Below are 19,819 nucleotides of genomic sequence, written 5' to 3'. Positions count from 1 at the left end.
CTTCCCCCACCCCCCGGTTTTGTTTCTTGTGGCTGCAGCTTTGCAGGGCTGACTGGAACTGTGATGCTTTGCATTATGTACCTTTCTTTTCTGTGTCCTCCCGTTAGAACACAACTGGTTAACTGATTCCTGCATACATGACATAATGTGGAATTTATGGCAAATGAGATAAATGTTTTCCCAATAGAATACTGGTAAAAAACAGACTTTAACAGATTTTGCTGTGGATGCTGAATTTTTCTTCCCATTCAACACCACGTTTCATTTAGCAGGAGGTCCAGTTGTTCTCATTGTCTGGTGTGTGTTCTTTTGAAGACTATCAAAATTATTTGTGCTTAGATTTCAGAACCAAACACAAATTAAATTTAAACTTGAAGCTTGCAGTGAGTGCTTGGGCAGCATCAACTGGTGTCAGTGTTGATCTGAATTCCAAGGGAACAGAGAAGAGAAGCTTGTTCTGTTGGATTGCTAATGTGAGCTGCTCCTACAGCCTGCTGTATTAACAGTCACAACAGGAGGAAGTAGGGAGGTGTGTGATATTCCTTGCATCTGCAGCAGCACAATGGAGGGGTAGATCTGGGTCCTGCAGCTTGCCCCACTTGCACTGATCCTCTCCTCTGCTCCATACCCTCCTGAATTAGTTTGGTGTACTCCAGGTTGGAGGAACACTACATTAGGCTCTCTTAAGAGATTACCAGTATGGCTGCCAATTATTGCCACTTGTGATGGGAATGTTTGCTAAAATGGAGCTGAACAAAAAGCACGTACAAGTCACAGCACACAGCAAGTCTTGTATGGCAGTGACTTATAGTCACTGTAACTTTGTCCATATTCATACCAGTGTATCCAAAGGGAAAGGGCTTGTTCCCTAGTGCAAATCCCTGGGATATTCAGTCCCAACCAAAGCAGAACATACAAGAGCAAGTTGCAACAGTTCCTACAGTGCTCTACCCCAATGGAAAAAGTCATGAAAGTGCTCAGTGATCTTTAACAGCAAAGAACTGTGATGATGTAAGACATTTCCTAGGGCAGGCATACTTTATGGTTGAGTAATTTATTAGATTTTCAAAATACAGGCTGTACTCAGGGTACAGATGAGCAGAGATGGGTGCACTGTGGAGACTGTGGCTTGGTTCCCAGACTGTTGAAGTTTTGCATCACCAGCACAGTAATCTGCAGTGAGTTGACTGATGGAGGTAAAGGTCTGGTACCTGAATAGTTGCTCTGCAGAGCAGTTACTTGTTAAACCAGATATCTTCTTTATTGTTACTGATGGTGATACTCACCAATGGCTTTAGTGGTTTTGATATGTAAAGGAGCATGGATGAAAATCTAAAATTGAGAATAAATAATTTTGATAGAAAATTTGGAGAAAAATTTGGTAGTACAGATTTCTGGCCTTCTTAATAATACAATGATTTGTATAGAATTCTAGTTGCTGGAAGCCCAAGGTGGCCCACAACCTTCCTACTTCAGAGTTTTGTAGATTCATAAAACGTGTTCATGAGCCATAATATTCCAAATCCCTGAGGCGGAAGCATTTGCTTTAGTAATTCTGCATGGGTCAGTAGTTCTGTTTTCTGGAATGAGTTAAAAGTAGTCTTTTGACATCTTCATGTTTTTCAATGAAAAGCTGATAGGCGTTTATTCAGGATGGTGCATTCATTCAGATATGCTGTAGAAGAGACACTGCTTTACTCTTAGAAAGATTCCTTATTCAAGAGATACTCATACCTGTTACATATTTTATTGTGTGCTTAATCCTAATTTATGAAGACAGTGCTGTTTGCAATGGTCTTTATCATGTGAAGGAATAATATAAGGCTCTGTGTTTTGGAGGAAGCTGAAGTATTAGATTCCTTTGCTTGGACAATAAATCCTTGTTGATCACTTCTCCTATGCACGCTCGACATAACTGCTCTTGCCTCTTCTGGCATGATAGGGAGTCTCCAGAGAATTACGTAAAAACTGGATGACTGCCTAAACAAGAGACTAAAGGAGGGACATTTTGCACCTGAGAACCTTACTACAAGAGACAACCCAGGGCAAAACTTCAGTTTCCTTCAGAGTTCATATTGTATTAAGCAGAAATATTCAACTCACTATGGAAAAAATAGCTGAGCAAAAATTGGGATTATAAGGATTTAGTCAAAAATGATACTTGAGAAAAATCTAAAAACCCAGTTTTTCCTCTGCTGTGCCTCATTCAGAGATACCCAGAGGCAAAAATATATGTTACATTTCTGTTCTATAAAGCTAATCTGAAAGTTTGGTCTTTATTTTTTTTTTTTTATTGAAAGCCTTTTTTAAAAGGTTTTACTGTAGCAAAAAACAAACAAACAAAAAAAAACACCCAGCAGAAAGCTAAACTGAGTTTTTTGATGTGGGCTGTTGAGCTTCTGGGTTTCTCATGCAGTTAGAAAGTCCTCCAAGACTTTCACATTAAAAGTATTGCATTACTATTTTTCAGGTAATCCTTCAGTTACGAAATTAGAAATTGATAATCTTGAAGAGCCAATGCTCTTCTTCAGATGCTGCTTTGAAATTATTTGAAGATGGCTGCACCTGTATCTTAGCTGTTCAAAGTGATTTCCTTCCTAAATTCTGATTTCCTTCAAAAAACGAATTGCATAGGAGTAGTTCCATGTAGCTGGAAAATTTAAAACATATATCTGCATTCTGAATAACACACATAGCAAGCAGCCCAAATAATGCTGCTTCATTGCACTAGCTTCCATAAATGAATTAGATTCTTGAGCAACTATTAAAAGCTATGGTTTAAGAAAAATGTATATGGAAGGAGTTCTCTAAGATCTATTAGCATAATTGGAAAAACACTATTGCTGCAGTGCGTAATGAGGTCCTCCAAAGTAAAGTTACCTGTGATGTGTGTACTACTCTGAAGTCCATTTTCTTTCATCTTAGTAAAAAGAACAGGAGTACTTGTGGCACCTTAGAGACTAACAAATTCATTTGAGCATAAGCTTTCGTGAGCTACCGCTCACTTCATTGGATGCATTCAGTGGAAAATACAGTATTTTCCACTGAATGCGTCCGATGAAGTGAGCGGTAGCTCACGCTCAAATTTTAGTCTCTAAGGTGCCACAAGTACTCCTTTTCTTTTTGCGAATAAGGACTAACACGGCTGCTTCTCTGAAACCTTTTCATCTTAGTAGAACTCACTCAGCCACTGTACATTCCTTAGCTCCCAAGCACAGCCTCTGACGGGTTTGGGCCCTTTGGGGTGACACCTGATGTGCTGGGGTTTAACTGAATCGGCCTGTTCTGCCAGCCTGGGTTCCCTTTACCTGGTCTTGCTGGGCTAGGCTTACAAGCCTCTTCCAGCCAAGCACACAGGCAGGGCCAAACCCAGCTACAGAGAGAGACTGAGATCCACTCTGCAAAGATTTAGCCTTTGGGGCTTGCTCCAAAACTCTGGTGCCCACTCCCTTTAAAGGGTACAAACCCAAAGGTTTTATGAAATTCGCCCCCTCCCTCAATGTGGAGGGAGATATGCACAACTTCTTGCCCCTTCCCTCCGTTAGAAATTACATAAATTGGGTTATATTATAACCAAGCAATACGTTTATTAATTACAAAAGGTGAATTTTAAGTGAATATAAGAGAGAACAGACAGAACAAAGCAGATTACTGACCAAATAAAGCAAAATATGCAAGCTAAGCTCAATATTCTTAAGAAACAGGTTACAAAATGTAGATTCTCACCCTAAATGTTGTTTTAGGTAGGTTACAAAGTTTCTGTGGTTTAGAGTTCCAATTATTGCTTTTCAGACTTAGGGTGACCAGATAGCAACTGTGAAAAAACAGGACCCGGCGGGGGTGGGTGGGTGGTAGTAATAGGCATCTATATAAGAAAAAGTTCCAAAAAACTGGACATCTGGTCACCCTATTCAGACTGGACCCCTGTCTTGGTCTGGACTCCCAGCCCTACCTTCCCTTCAGGTGGCTTTAGCGGTCTTTCTTCTTGGGCAGACAGGCCATGGAGAGGAGTCCCCTTTGCCTTCTTCCCCACCCTTAAATAGGATTTACATAAGGCGGGAAGCCTTTGCTTCTCAAACTTGACCCCCCCCCCCCCACCCCTTCCCTTCCAGTGGAAAGTTACAAGAAGTCCCAGGTAATGTTTCATATCAGGTGACAAGACCCATGTCTCTGCAGGGCTGTGGCAGCCACTGCTCCTAGGCAGTCTCCAGCATCCATGGGGAGACTGAGATCTTTCACAGTCCATTGTCTCTGCTGATGGCCCATTAGACTTGTCTGGCTTTTCCATTGTTGTACGAGAAGCACTGGTTGGGGGTGACATCCAAAGTAACACATTTGAAATACAGATACGTATTCAATATTCCTAACTTCAGATACAGAAATGATACAGGCATACAAACTGGATAATTGCATTCAGTAAATCATAACCTTTCCAATGATATCTCTCACGGGACCAGTATAAGATTGGATCTTACCAGTATAAGATTGGATCAAAAGAGAGCTAATTTGCTTCTTCCTTGCTTCATTGGAACAAAAATTTAGCAGGAAGTCAGTCATTTCATCTTCCAAGCACTGTTTACAAAATGTGTAGACATTGTCTGTTTAAGACTGGATGCGCAGTGTGTTTAGCATTGGAAATCTGCTGCAATGGGACTGATGGGTTACTTCTGGGTTCTGTTCTAATTCTGCCACTGCCTCATTGTGTGACCTCAATCAAGTCTCACAACCTCTGTGTTTCAGTATATCCAGAGAACTTTTTATAGATTGTAACTGACAGTTATGGCCATTTTCTGCAGTATCTTGGATAAGCCTTATTGAATTAAATTTAAGTATCTTAAAAGCTCATTGTGTTAAAAATGCAACTGTTTGTTTTAGAGTGGGATTGTATGTAATTTGTCTAGGAGACATGACTAATGTAAACCTTGGGAAGTGTTATGAGCTTTGAAGCATTCTTTTAAACAATGCTAGGACAAGTATTAACTTGTTAGTTGAGTAGGTTTCCTGGGGGAATGCAAATGCCCACTTCCACCCCGTTTGAAGCTTCTCCATGCGGAGGTGATCTTTGTCTACAAATGACCTATTTCCAGGGTCAAAAGACCCAAATTGCATAAAGGAGTAACTCTCAGGTTCATGAGTGTTCTTGTTCTGAGCAAATGGAGTTATGAACTTGTGGACTGTTCATTGGCCAGAGCACTTGGAGTCAAGGTGATCTCGCGAGTAAGCTTATTTGCATGCTTGTAGGTTCTTTTATTGTCGTTAATGTTCTCTCTGTAATACATTTATTCTTAAGGCAAAAGCGTTTCCTTAGAAAGAGCGTTGTGGCAATTCTCTAAGGAGAAAAGGAAAGCTGGTTGGCTTAGTCAGTATGACTTTGCGGGGGAATTTGCAGTGTAGCCATGGAGCTATGTAGCCCAGAAGTACCCAGGAGAGAGGGAGAGATGTGTCTGCTCAAGAGAGGCAACAGCTGTGGCGCTGAAACCCTAAGGATAGGTCCCTTGCAGGACCACAGAGGGGGAATTGAGGCGCAGTTGCCCTCAGCTGCAACTAACCATTTTTAAAATTGTATGAGAATACTGACCCATATCTCAGGGGGCGTCGAGACTTCGAGGATAAAATCTTCGATGGCTTTTTTTAATGGTATTACTGTATACTTTATTTTTTATGCTATACCTTGTATAAAGATTCAATCACCTTTTTTTCTAGTTTGTTTTTTAAAGAAAGTAATTGGATTTAGATACTCCCTCTGCAGAAATATATGAGGAGTATAGGTAATGCAAGTAATAATGACTACCTAATGAAATAAAGCCTTTAAGGTAAAACATATGTCCTGCTCATAAAAACTGTGATGAAATGAGTGTCAAAACAGGTTAGATAAGTTTACTGTTTTCTGGCAAACCACAGTAGACAAAAACCACAGTATAGCAATTAGGCTAGGTGAAGAAGAGCCCATATTCAGCTCTGATGTTGGTCAACATGAATCAGTACATTTAAATAAAAAATCTATTCAATTGACTTCAGTGGGTAAGTACGTACTTGTTTAGTAAGTCCTAAAGGGCACATTCTGTCCCCTAATAAATGCATATGGGAGCCGTTGGTGCATAATCAAAGACAATATGGACTGTAATTTATTAAAACTGAAAGCACATAAAGCCTAGGATTTTCAAAGGAGTCTGAGGGAGTTAGGTGCCCAAATCCCACTGAATTTGCATCCCTTATGCGCCTTTGAAAATCCAGACAAAATCTCATTTGTTTTTCATTTTTATGGTGTTTATTTACTACATTTCTTTCAGCTTTGGATAGATTAGACTGGTCTGACTTTCTAGGCTCCTGCACTAGTCAAACTCGAGCTTTGTGCATTCCAGTGCTACAGAGGAAAGTTGGCATTTAAAATATTTGTTTTTTTCAGTGTAACATTTTCATGAGTAGTAAAATTTAGTTGTTTAATAAGACTGCCCCTTATTTTTGCAACATCTGATTTTACAGTTTACATTACCTGGCAGTGTCTGCTTTAACATAATAGTAAAGTTCATAATTTTTCAACACGTAATTTATGATTACAGATTTTAATTAGGAAAAAAGTTTTGATTCTTTTCAAGAATACAATTAATGGAATGCCCCCCTGTGATGGGTTGTCACTCCCAGGGTACAGTCTGGAAGCAGGTGAAACCGCTGACTCCCCTAACCATTCAGCTGGGTGGGTCCCTCTCACACTGCTCTGCTGGTGATTCAGCCAGCCTCTCCAGGCCTTGTTATCACCCAACATGACAGCAGATTGCATCACACACCCAACTGAGCTCCCTGAGTGCTTTACCTAAGCCCCTCAAGGACAGACAAAACAAAACAGCAAATTTCCTAGCTCCCCAGCCTTGCACCCTCGCTGGAGGATAAACTTAGTATTATACCATCTTGCACTGCACAGGGATCTGTACAGTGCAAGCTCATTAATACAGTTCGCTTTCCCGTTGATGTGCGAAAGATATGCACAACAAGCCTGTGTTAACCAAGCTGAGATTTTCCCAGACACTTCACTTAAAGACACACTGGTTAACATAAAACAAGTTTATTAACTACAAAAAGTTAAGTGATTATAATGACAGCAAGCAGATCAAACAGCAAACAGATTACCTAGCAAATAAATAAATAAACTGCAAACTAAGCCTGATATACTAGATAGGATTTGAATTAGCAATTTCTCACCCTGACTGATACAAGAAGTCCACCAAGTTTCCATACACAGGCTAGAAATCCCTTTAGCCTGTGACCAGCACTTACCCCAGTTCAGTCTTTGTTCCTCAGGTGTTTCCAGGTGTTCCCTTGTGTGGGGAGTGAGGCCCTGAGATGATGTCACTCCCCACCTTATATAGTTTTTCCATATGGCTGGAGCCCTTTTTTCAAAGCTAAGTTCCCAGCCTAGTTTGTGGAAAAATACAGGTACCAAAATGGAGTTCAGTGTCATGTGGCCTGGTCACATGCCCTTGCATGTCTTGCTGAGTCATAGCAGCCATTACTCATTGGCTGGCTGAAATGTTCACAGGAAGGCTAAGCTCTTCCATGGTCCATTGTCCTTGTTGATGAACCATTGTTGTACCTGAAAGACTAGTTGTGGGTCTTACCTAGAGTAAGCACATTTGAAATACAAATACATTGTCAATATTCATAACTTCAGATACAAAATTGATACATGTACAGAAATAGGATAATCATATTTGGCAAATCATAACTTTTCCAATGACACATCATGTGACCCATCTTGTACAAAAAGATTCATAATTATGTCATCATATCATATATATATATATATAAAAAATCATCACTGTGATGAATATGGGGTGCAGTGTCACACCTCCATTCCTCCCTCACTAGAATTACAGGAAGTATATTAATCAAGCACTCTTAATGAAATTATATACCCCATAACCATATTCCTCAAAATCTGAGTTCTGAGCTTTTTCATCTTTTCAAGAATTGCAATCCACAACTGAAACAAGGGGAAGGCAGGTATGCAGTGCTGAGATTGCATATACATTTCTTCTAACTGTGTGGAGCGCTTAATGTTCACGTAGTTAATGGAGAACAAAATGGATGCCAATCTTGCATCTTTATGAGCAGGTTTGAGCATGGGTTCAGCCTATCTAAAGACAAACAAACCTCCTGTACTTTCAAGAAGCCTTGAATGATGGCTTAGCCACTTTCTGTGATTTGATGATTGGAACTCTTCACTAATAACGTTGCATGTCACTTTAAAATGGAGCCAAGTCACAAATTTTGTAAAAGAGAATGGAATTTACTGAACAGCGTGTCTCTTTGCTGAAATACATTATTATTAAGGCTCCTGAAGAGCCAGAACATGATTCACTTTGCTTCTATCAGCATCTTACAGGCACTAAAAGCCTCAATGGCTTTGAAAAGTAAATCAAAGTGTCTGGATAAAAAAGTCACTGTTATCCATATTGATTGTAATATTATCTTAGCGTTCATTGCTCCTTGGTGTTTATCTAAGATAAAGCAAAATAATATTTGTACTAAAACCACCTGTAGTTGGTTTCCCCATGAAATTGGAATAAAGCTTTTTACCCTGAAATTCTAACGTGTTTGTATATTTTCAGTCACATTAACCAGAAAACCCAGTTTGAAAATCCAGTATTGGAAGCCAAGAGAAAAAAACAGCTAGGACAGACTGATGTTGGCCCTTCAAAACCAGGTACTTTCAGTAGCTGTTTTTCACTATTAGCTGCAGTATCTTTATGAATGAAGAGCAGTCTCAAAAAAGAAGTTTTCTGGGTATTTTATTTCAAGTAGATCTTCATTTTGTGTTTTTCCCATTAGGTTAAATGTTCAGTGTGATCCCAAATAAGTCATTTTTTCCTGACTTCTATTGAGATGAAAACTTGGACTAAATTAACGTGCTTTAGTTTATGGAGTATAGGGAGTCCAGAAGTTAAGTTGAAAAGAACAATTTTAATCAGAATTTTCACATTTCTGGCATTTTGAATGTTTGTTTATGAAACCTTGAAAGTGTTGCTTTAATTTAGTTTATTGTATTTAATTCTGTAGCTTTTTCAGGACAAGTTACTGGTTCTGTAGCAGACAGCAGTCAGCTTAGGTCAGCTTGTGTCTGTCACCATCATTAGTAAACTATGCACATATAGCCTTAACAGGCTGCAGTTGGTCAAAGCTCAACTAATGTCTGACTATTGCAAGTTGAGTATGCATCTTCATATCTGAGTGTGTATGTATAATTAATTCCTTAAGGCAATATTAGTGTTTCCTGTCCCCTGGCCAGACCATTTGTAGTCTTCCCCCCCCGCCAAAGAAATTGTGGGGGGTTTGGAATGTTTTTTGCAGTTGAAACTGATCTAAGACCTTAAAGTTGCTTAAGCAGCTTAAACCATTCTAATGCTGGTAGTCATCAGCAGCTTGAACATTCCATTTGGTTAGCCAGCAAGGGAGTTGGGAGAGCCAGTCAGAGGGTGGGGGTGAAGCAGCCGCACTGCCCTGTTAGGCTTCTGGCTCTTACCAGTTTTGAATTGGGCCTTGTTAAGAGATTAGAGCACAGAATCAAGGGAACTGGGAATGGAGACATGATAGTTCTAGTTCCAGCTCTGCTGCTGCTCTGCTTTATGGCCTGGGAAAGTCTTTTCACCTGTCGGTTCCCTTAGCCCATCAGTTAAATGTGGATAATATCAGTGGCCTAGCGACCTATTTCACAGTGGTGTTGCAGGGATTAACTACCCTTTGTAAAGTGCTTTGTGCATGTAAAGCATTATAAAGCTGTTTTAATGCACTCTTGTGGTGTATATGCACACAACACATCTGAATGCATGCCTGAACACTTACTAAGGAATATGCATGCTCCAACACAGTTTTCAAATGCTCCTAACATTGTCAAATCAAAGCCAATTTTTTTCAAACTGAGTACAGACACTAACCCTCACAGTGGGTTATAACCATGCCTACTTTCAACCTTTAGTCCTTTCAAAACTGTCATTTGATTTTTACAGTGAAAAGGTGCCTGTTTTCCACTCTTCCATAATTTCAGAAGTTGTTGTTGGTTTTGGTTAAATGTTCAAAAATTTCCTCTTGCCCCATCCTGTTTTGCAACCTTATGTGTATTCACAGTCATGTGAATTGGGTATTTTCAACCACCCTTTTTTCTTACCTTGTTAAACTATCTGGACTTACTTATGGGTCATTTCTTAGCAGAATTGCTGATGATGACAGATCATAGAATCATAGGACTGGAAGGGACCTTGAGAGATCATCTAGTCCAGTCCCCTGCCTCATGGCAGGACTAAGTATTATCTAGACCATTCCTGACAGGTGTTTGTCTAACCTGCTCTTAAAAAATCTCCAGCGATGGGGATTCCACAACCTCCCTAGGCAATTTATTCCGGTGCTTAACCATCCTGACAGTTAGGAAGTTTTTCCCAATGTCCAGCTTAAACTTCCGTTACTGCAATTTAAGCCCATTGCTTCTTGTCCTATTCTCAGAGGTTAAGAAAAACAATTTTTCTCCCTCCTCCTTGTAACAGCCTTTTACATACTTGAAAACTGTTATCATGTCCCCCCTCAGTCTTCTCTTATCCAGACTAAATGTGTTGACTTCTCTTTAGGTGCAGAACCAGAGAAGTCACTCTTCACCAGAGATCCAACCCAACTTACAGGAGCCCTCTTACGGACATCATTGAAGAAAAGCACTATGGGATTTGGTTTCACAATCATTGGTGGAGACAGACCTGATGAGTTCCTCCAGGTGAAGAATGTGCTGAAAGACGGACCTGCTGCGCAGGATGGGAAAATTGCACCAGGTGAAGTAGCATTTCTCCATTTCAAGCTTGGCCAAAAGAGAGGGAAGCAGTTGATGGGCCATGGGGAATTAGATGACTCCACCTGCAGACATTCTTTTTGAAACGTTCTTTTTACCTGAAGCTGTTGTTTATCAGAGTGGGGAAAATATTATGCAGTGTCTAAAACCCTCAATTAGAAAAGAAGTAATATGTTAATACAAATCCATGTTTTGGAAATTTGTGAGAGTTCAGTGGTTCTGTCTATTGCAAATCTTGTGCTGCATGTTACAAAAGATTATTGTCAAGCTCCACCAATGGGCCACTTGAAGGATTCCTTGAACCTATCGTGTTCATTTTATTGTTTGTTTGTGTCAGTACTTCCTGTTTGGAGCTCCATTGTGCTGGGCAACACATGTAGAAAGTAGCAGTCCATTTCCCCCAAAGCTTATGATCTAATTTAAGATAAGACTCTACAAATGAGTATAACAAACAGAGTAGAGGAGGGATAATTGGATAATAAATATTTATTACATTGTAGTCCTTAATGAGCTAGCTCAAGGTGATGGTAGTATGAATGTTAAACCTTGCTGCTTATGTGTGGTGTTGTCATGGCATAAATTATAATGTGAGTTATTTTTTACAGTATTTGTTTCGTGAGCTTAGTTTCCTCTGCCAATCGTGGTTAATTGTTCCTAATAAAATTGGAGCTGGTAGGCTGAGAATTTAAAAGGTTGAAATTATACTGTTCTATAATGTTTCTTTCTTTTGAGTCTTCTTAGCTTCCAGGGTTTTGATGCTGAGGCCGTGTGCAATGTAATAATATTCCAAAGACAATTAGTTTTGTTAAAATAGTTACTGAATCTAGAGAAGTATGTAAAGAGATTTTCTCAAATAGTTTTAACATTATATTGGACTGGCTTCTTACGATGATTTGGCCTGTTTTGTATACTTCTCAGTCTAGTATGTATGTTGCCTAGTCACAACTAAACTATTGTGATTCTGCCTCTAGTACAGTGATACTCAGACTGAGTCTCGCAAGCTGCAATTGGCTCTTTGCAGCACATATTAAAACACACTGCTTTAATTATTAACCAATCAGAATGTTTTTACTATCTTATTAACTAATTGTAATTGATAAAATGCTTGGTCAGTCATTTTGCTCTGAGAATAAATATATATAATATATAAAAACTATGTATTTCCCCCATTATACTGTTTAAATATGAAACTATAGTACTATAGTAAATGAAATAATGAATTTACGCTACTGTGTTCTTGTGGTTAATGCTGATTGTTAATGTGGCTCCTAAACCCCTGAGGTGTGAGTATCACTGCTCTGGTATTCGGTATCAGTTAGATTTCTGTTAATGTAGGCCATGTACAGATTACATCGTACATGTTGATTTTTATAGACCACCACAGTCTTCTTTAGGATTCTTGGAAAGTCTAGCTTCCACATACGATAAAATTTATTCATTTTGTCTAGTGTACAGTTTTTACCATTTTAAACACATTTAGTCATATGGATACTTTCTTGAGTTTTCCGTTCTTTTCAACAAATGATTATTGCTACAAGATGAATAATTTGTGTGACTATTCCGTTGGTATCAGTATGTAATTTTGTTTTCTAACCTGGATTAGATTTCTTAATGATCTAGCTTGAAACTCATTTGCTTGCCAAGAGAGGCTTGAGGAACTCCAGTCACCAAGTAACTGGCCTTCCATTGGAGCAGTGGATTGTTTAGATTAGTTTAGTTGCTCCTGTGCTTTGTGACAAGAGGCAACCCAGTGTTTCCATTTCTGTACAACTAGTGCCATGTTTCTTGCACCATTGTGATCCGTTTCCATGACAATGACATCTTTTCAATGGTTCTCTTATGTGTTATCTATTGTCCTCCTCTTTTCCTTCTTCCATCAAGTGGTATGCAGTCAAGGGCTTCTCTAAGAGTACAAAAAGAAAAGGAATACTTGTGGCACCTTAGAGACTAACAAATTTAATTGAGCATAAGCTTTCGTGAGCTACAGCTCACTTCATCCGATGCATCCGATGAAGTGAGCTGTAGCTCACGAAAGCTTATGCTCAATAAATTGGTTAGTCTCTAAGGTGCCACAAGTACTCCTTTTCTTTTTGCAAATACAGACTAACACGGCTGCTACTCTGAAACCTGTCATTATCTAAGAGTACAGGTTTTGACATCTGCACAACATGCCCAAACCACTTCACCATTCTTTCTTGAATCGTTGTCTCTACAATCTGTTGGCCAGTCCTTTGTAATCATCAGCCTTAGGGACTTTAGACCACCACAGACACCAAGTATTCTCCGTAAGCCTCTCTGATGGAATGTATTGTCTTGTATCCGCATTGTTTCCATAAGTGTAACTTTACGTGGACAGATAGTTATCCTGACTCACAACCGCAGGCCCAGGCTCCTCATTCAATATATTCAGAGCAACTCATACCATGTTCAGGGTACCTTTATCTGTCACTGGTGGAAGTGCCTGGTAGTTTTGGATTCCCCAGATTTGGGAGCAGTGGGCCATTTTGCTACACCCACCCCACTCATTCAGCCAACATCTGTCCAAACTGACCGTCGCAAGGGTGATAAGTTAAGGGCTAGTTTCAGAAGTTGCTGATGTGCCACTGCCAGCAGCTATGTTTGTATGCCAGATCCTTAGAATCATTCAAAATATTTCCTAAAATTAAAATATAAAAATAAAAATTAAACTTTATAATAATCCTTTGCACTCGTGCCGCACCATTTTTGCAAGGATCTCCATGTGCTTTACAAATCCCCTGTTAAGTGGTTTTGTTCTCATCTTACATGTGGGTCACAGAGAGGTGGAGTCATATGGCCTAAGTCGCCCATTGAGTCGGTGGCAGAGACAAGGATAGATTCCGTTCTAACGACTGAACCTCACAGCCCTTCTTAAACATGTAAAATAGATGGAAAGTGTGTTAAGGATGTGGAGGTTATCTTGCAGAGGGAGCAGAGCTTGGGAAGACATGCTGATATGCACAGAACAGTGGGTGCTCTCTTCTCTCACTCCTCCTTTCTGTGGCAACCTTGGTGTGAAAGGGAGGAAGAAATAAGGCAAAGGTAAAAGGAAATATAAAAAAAAACTTGTGAAAAAAAGTGTTAGAAACTTAGTGTGTTAGTGAGATGTTTAGTCCTGAGTATTTGAGATGTGTGTAAACTATACATCTTATCTTTCTGTATGGAGAAGACAGGAGAAGCAAGGACGGCAGGGACTGGATGCTACTAGCTATTCCTTCTGTGTAATAAGTAGGAATTTTTCAGTCCATGCATCATTCACAACTCTACTTTGATTCCATAAAGGCAATACACTTTTCTAAACAAAAAAAGAGAGGGGTGTACTTTCTCTATGCTGCTGCTGCTGTCTGGAGAATAAGATCTAGTGGAACATTGCGTTTCATTTCCATTGCACAAATTCTGTCAATCACTGAGCAACATTTTTCAGCTCAAAGGCTATAAATAAGATGAGAGTTTTTTGCTGGTAGTTGGACGTGATGCCTATGCTTTAACAAAACTTTTTCAAAATCCGTGTCACTTCAGTGGCTTTTACTTTCTAGTGGTCCCATACATTGCTGCTAATCCACCTGCAGTATGTGTTGCCTGTCAGTTTTTCCTACCAGGCATTTGTAAGGCAAGGAATCCAATAAAGAAAGCACTCAAAGCACATGTAGGCAACACTTGCAGTGAGAGTGGTTCCTGTGCAGTATGTGCAGTAAAAATAAACGTTGGTGATTCTAGCAAATCACACACTGTGCTCTGCTATGCTTGAAGTGACTTAGCAAGGATTTCCTGTTTTGTGGACAGCACTTGTTCTCATAAGCTGCAGGCATTTGTAGGGAATGTCTGTGCTTACGTGTCTTTAATGCGCACATCCCTGTACTATGGATTCTCTTGAACTGACAGCTGTAGGTTATGTTACTGTCTCTCCAGTTTAATAAAGGAACAGAATTTGTATAGCTTACTCTTTCTATTTAAGTATATTTTCCCCCTCCATGATGATGCAATACTGATGCCATCATAAAGTTCTTAGTCCATTGCCATGAAATACAAGCTCCACAGCATGAAGAAAAAGGAAGCAAAACTTAACATCGACATCTACTTCCTGAGCAAACGCAAGAAACAAAATATCCTCCCCTGAGGGCTCACTATCTATAACCCTCTGATCACTACATACAACTCCAAATATAGTGAACAGCTCTGCAGAAGGTCTTCAGAAAAACTGAGGAACCGTCTCCTGCACTTCACGTACTCCAGAAGGGACACCTCAAACAAGAAATCAACACATACTCCCATACACTGGAAAGAAAAAATCAGGAAACCTACCTGGAGATCATGAAAGAAACCCAAAACTATTAATTAAAAAAACAACAACAAACAAAAACCCCAAACCTGGTGACAGTTGTCCAGCACAGAAACAAAAAGTCGAACCAGCTACAACAACTCCACAACCCACAGAACACAAACACTGGGCAAAACCATGGCACCAGGACCCACATGGACACTACACAAAACCCCAACATCATCGATTTATTAAGACTATGCAACTGGAGCTAAATTATCTGTACTCCCCAAGTGATTGAACGACTGCCCTACCGCAGAACCTGATACCATACTAACGTGGAGAGCTAGAAGAATTCTTTCGATGACTCCGCCTCAAAGAATTCTTTCACAGTAATGACAACACCACCCTCACCTACCACATCCCCATCAACAGTAAGAAGAAAAAAAGAATCATCTGACTGGACACCCCAAAGTGGATGAAACCACACACTTAATTATTACACTGATTGCTTCAGGAAAAAAATTGACACTGAAATCCTTAACAAAGATCACATCACCACAATCTCTCCACTGCAGAGAGGACAGCTATGCAGTCCCTGAAATCCAACCACCAGATAGTGATCAGATCAGCAGACAAAAAGGGTGTCGTCATGGCTCTGAACTGTGATGACTGTCCGTGAGGCTAGCCAACAACTTTGACACCACCTACTATACAGACCTCGAAGACCACCCCTCACTACAGTTCACCAGGGAACTGAAGGATATCAAATCCTTCCCCAGACAACTCCCAGGAGAAACTCTACAACCTCGTCCTCCAGAAACCTATCCCAGGGACCTTCTACGTGTTTCCCAAAATACAAAGTAGGGAACCCAGGTAGACCCATCATATCTGGCCACAGCACACTTACTGAAAGAATATCAGGACTCATAGAAACCATCTTCAATCCACTCAGCACAAAAAGGGCCAGCTTCCTCCAGGACACACCCTACTTCCTACAGGAACTCTGCAATGTTAACAGTCTCCCTCAGAATACCATGCTTGCCTTTATGGATGTCACCTCCTTACACACCACCATCCCTCACAATGACAGCATCTCTTTCTGTCTCTGATATCTACCCAAAACACATCAGCAAACTCATCTGTTTCATCCTTCACTCATAACACATCCCTCACTCATAACAATGTTACCTTCAATGACAAACACTTTGTCTAAACCATGAGAACAGCCATGGGCACTAGGATGACTCCCCAGTATTCCAGACTCTTTATGGACCACCTTGAGGAAGAATTTCTGGACAAATGCATTATGAAACGAATGATATACCTGAGATACATCAAAGGTATTTTTATCCTCTGCGCAATGAGCTGCACTCCCTCATAGATTTCCACCACAACTTCAAGAACCACCACCCATCCATCAAACTCTCTCTAAAACAATCCCCCACCGGCATCAATTTCCTGCATACCACAATCAGCTTCAACAATGGGACCCTACAGACAACTATATAGAAGAAACCCAAGATCACTAAGCTTACCTTCACAGATCCTGTAACCACCCCAGAGACACTAAGAAATCTGTTGTCTATAGCTAGGCACTTAGATACCACAGTATTTGCTCTGAGGCGAAAGTCCTGGATACACACATTAACACCCTTAAAACCGCCTTCATCAAGCAAGAACACTTTACCAAAGAAGTAGATCACAAAATACCCCAAGAGAATCTGCGTCAATATAGGAAGGAAAAACCCTCTGACTGCACCCTGCTAGTTATCACCTCCCACCCACACTGGAACCCAAACCAGGGTATCATTAGAGTTACAACTCATACAACACACACAGAGAAGGTGGAAGTTGCCATACAAACTGTAAGAGGCTAATTAGTTAAGATTCCACCTTGTATTTAGTTCTGACACTCTGAGTACTTTTCCCAGACCTGAAAAAGAGCTCTGTATAGGTCAGTAGCTTGTCTTTCACCAGTAGAAGTTGGTCCAATAAAAGATATTACCTTACCCATCTTGTCTTTCTGGTCTGTTGCCAGGCAGACATTGTACTGGATGCCACATGCCCTATTTACATGCTTTTAGTTGCTTGGCAGTGTCAGATATTTTGATAGCACTTTCAGTAGCGTGAGCAATCCTGGGCCTTTGCATCCTGAAGTATCCACTTAAATTCTTTAATAATTTCTGCAAAGAAAAAGGAAAGTACAAATTGTACAAATATATATACATATGTTTTAATTGAGCAGGAAGAGGGTTGGTTCCCACATAAATGCTTAAGGCTCAACTTTTCTGTTAGGAAAACCAAAATTTGTTGTCGGCAGCCTCACACACTCAAATGACCCTATAACAACAAATCTATGTACACACGTGCAGCTTAGCCCTTGGCCACGAAGCCTCCCGATGAAGGAAAAAATCACAAGGAAGTAGGTTTTGATTTTCAGTTTCTGTAAGCCCTGGTTAATAAATAACAATGAATAATAGTAAAATAACGAATTCCCTGAGTGGCCTTTATAAGAAACAAAAAAATTATTCAGGAACAGCCTTTTCCTTTCAAAGGCACATGCACTAATCACCATTTTAAAGGACTGGGGTGACTTCAAGACTAATAACATCTGCTCTTTCAATTCTTGATTTTTTTTTTTTTCTACTCTCCTTTTCCAGTTTGGGGCTGGGATGGGTCGCAGCTGCTCTTCATTCTTGCAGGATTTTCTAATTTTGGATTCTGGTTTATCTTAACCATGCATGACATAACAGCGGGCTTATGTGACATTGCATATTATTCTTGGATATTTAAATTGCTTACAAGAGGGCTGTGGAAACATTTGCCTTAAATCTTCCTTAGCTGTGTTGCTTGTTCCTCCATTTTTCTTAAGTTCTATCTCTCTCATTTAATTTAAATTTAAAAAAAGTATAAAACAGCTTGTCAGTATATAAGTGCAATATGCATTCAATTACCAAGTTATCTGAATGAAACACGTCCTATGGCTTGCATGTGGTCTAGTGATTAGAGCACTGGTCTGGGACTTGGGAGACCTGAATTCGATTCCCGGCTCTGCCTCTAGCCTGCTGGGTGACCTTGGGAAAATCACATTTGCTCTGTGCCCCATATTCCCTATCTGAAAATTAAGATAATGATACTGATATCCTTTATAAAGCACTTTGAGATCTGCTGATGAAAAGTGCTATATAATAGATAGGTGGTGGTATTTATTCCATTAATACTTCTGAATATATGGCCTTCTCCCTGGAAAGTAACCATTTATTTCAGCTCTACTTCTGCTTTTTATAGCTATACATAAGTATATACTCTTCTGTATTAACAGCTTCATAAGGACTTATTCAGTCTCATTTATTGAATGTTTCAGAGTAGCAGCCGTGTTAGTCTGTATTCGCAAAAAGAAAAGGAGTACTTGTGGCACCTTAGAGAATAACAAATTTATTTGAGCCTAAGCTTTCGTGAGCTACAGCTCACTTCATCGGATGCATTATTTATTGAATGGTTTCTGCTCCCTGTATACGTGTAATGTAAAAACAGTGCATTTTCTCTGCCTGAGAGCGAATTTGGATCCGGGTCTATGTTGTGAATTGTCGCTGCCAAAAGTAAAATGCCAAATGTTAAAACTGACAGCGGAACAGCAGTAGGAATAAATAAAGCAACACAGAATGGGCAAATGGGGAGGCAGGAGAGGTGAGAAAACCCTGCACAATGTGAGGAATTAAGCACATTGTGGATATTAGTTACATTGGTTTAATTAAATTTGTCTCTGGAACCTATAATTTATACTGCCTTCACTAAGATGTGTTCCCATACCTCTGTGTATTGGATAACCACTCTTACTGTTCTGGTAAGAAAATAACTTTATACTTAACTTTAATACTAATTCAAATAACAAAAGAACTTAGTAACTAATTCGTAACTCTGCTGCTGACCTGTTCTTTGACCTTGGCAAGCTACTTTTCTTGTCTTTCATTTTCCCAATATGTAAAAATGAGGATAGTACCTTACCATTATTGTATAGTGCTTTCACATCTTCATATGAAAAATGGTATGTCTGTACATATTATAATTATTGTTATATAAGAGTTATTATTTTGGAGACAAAGAAGCCTAAGTGTCAGAGGAGTAGCCATGTAGTCTGTCCGGTGGCACCTTAAAGACTAACCGATTTATTTGGGCATAAGCTTTCATGGGTAAAAAACCCACTTCTTCAGATGCATGGAGTGAAAAGTACAGATACAGGCATAAATATATATTGGCACATGAAAAGAAGGGAGTTACCTTACAACTCACTGGAAATATTTCCATGCTCAAAAATGTACACATGCTGAAACAGACTTCCAAGATGTAACACTTGCTGCTATTTAATATGCACAGATGAGAATGTATTTTCAGTCAAAGCAAAAGCAAAATACAAAATTTAGAGAGGCGCTCAGGGAACTGTGTGTAGAATCTAATTTAAGTTTAGCCAATCCAACAGAAACCAGAAAAAAAATCTGATTCATTCTGGATTGAGTTTAGACTGTTGTATAACATGAATTAAAGTATAAGACAGCTACTTTCACTAATGTATGCACTGTTTCCGTTTCTGAGGCCCATATAGTGTCATTCTCTAAATCTTTGGCAGATTACATTTTATATATTTAGAAGTGTGTCTTTTTAATTTAGTAGTCTATATTTCAACTAAGAGAAAAATCTTAGCCTTCTGGTAGTATATG

The 19,819-nt window shown here is 39.6% G+C and overlaps 1 protein-coding gene across 2 annotated transcripts in view; it reads left to right on the top strand.

The window, feature by feature from the left end:
* The window catches only part of MAGI3 (membrane associated guanylate kinase, WW and PDZ domain containing 3), a 218,109-nt gene that overhangs the window by 147,676 nt on the left and 50,614 nt on the right, over positions 1-19,819 (top strand). For both annotated transcript variants that reach the window (XM_048826998.2, XM_048827001.2), the window contains exons 8-9: positions 8,607-8,701; positions 10,614-10,808. In XM_048826998.2, coding sequence (XP_048682955.2) covers positions 8,607-8,701; positions 10,614-10,808 — 290 coding nt within the window. The remainder of the gene's footprint in view (positions 1-8,606; positions 8,702-10,613; positions 10,809-19,819) is intronic.

Source organism: Caretta caretta, chromosome 21 (genome assembly GCF_965140235.1).
Source record: "Caretta caretta isolate rCarCar2 chromosome 21, rCarCar1.hap1, whole genome shotgun sequence".
NCBI lineage: Eukaryota > Metazoa > Chordata > Testudines > Cheloniidae > Caretta > Caretta caretta.
Note: the sequence above shows the minus strand (reverse complement) of the source record. Positions and strands in the feature narration are given on the sequence as shown.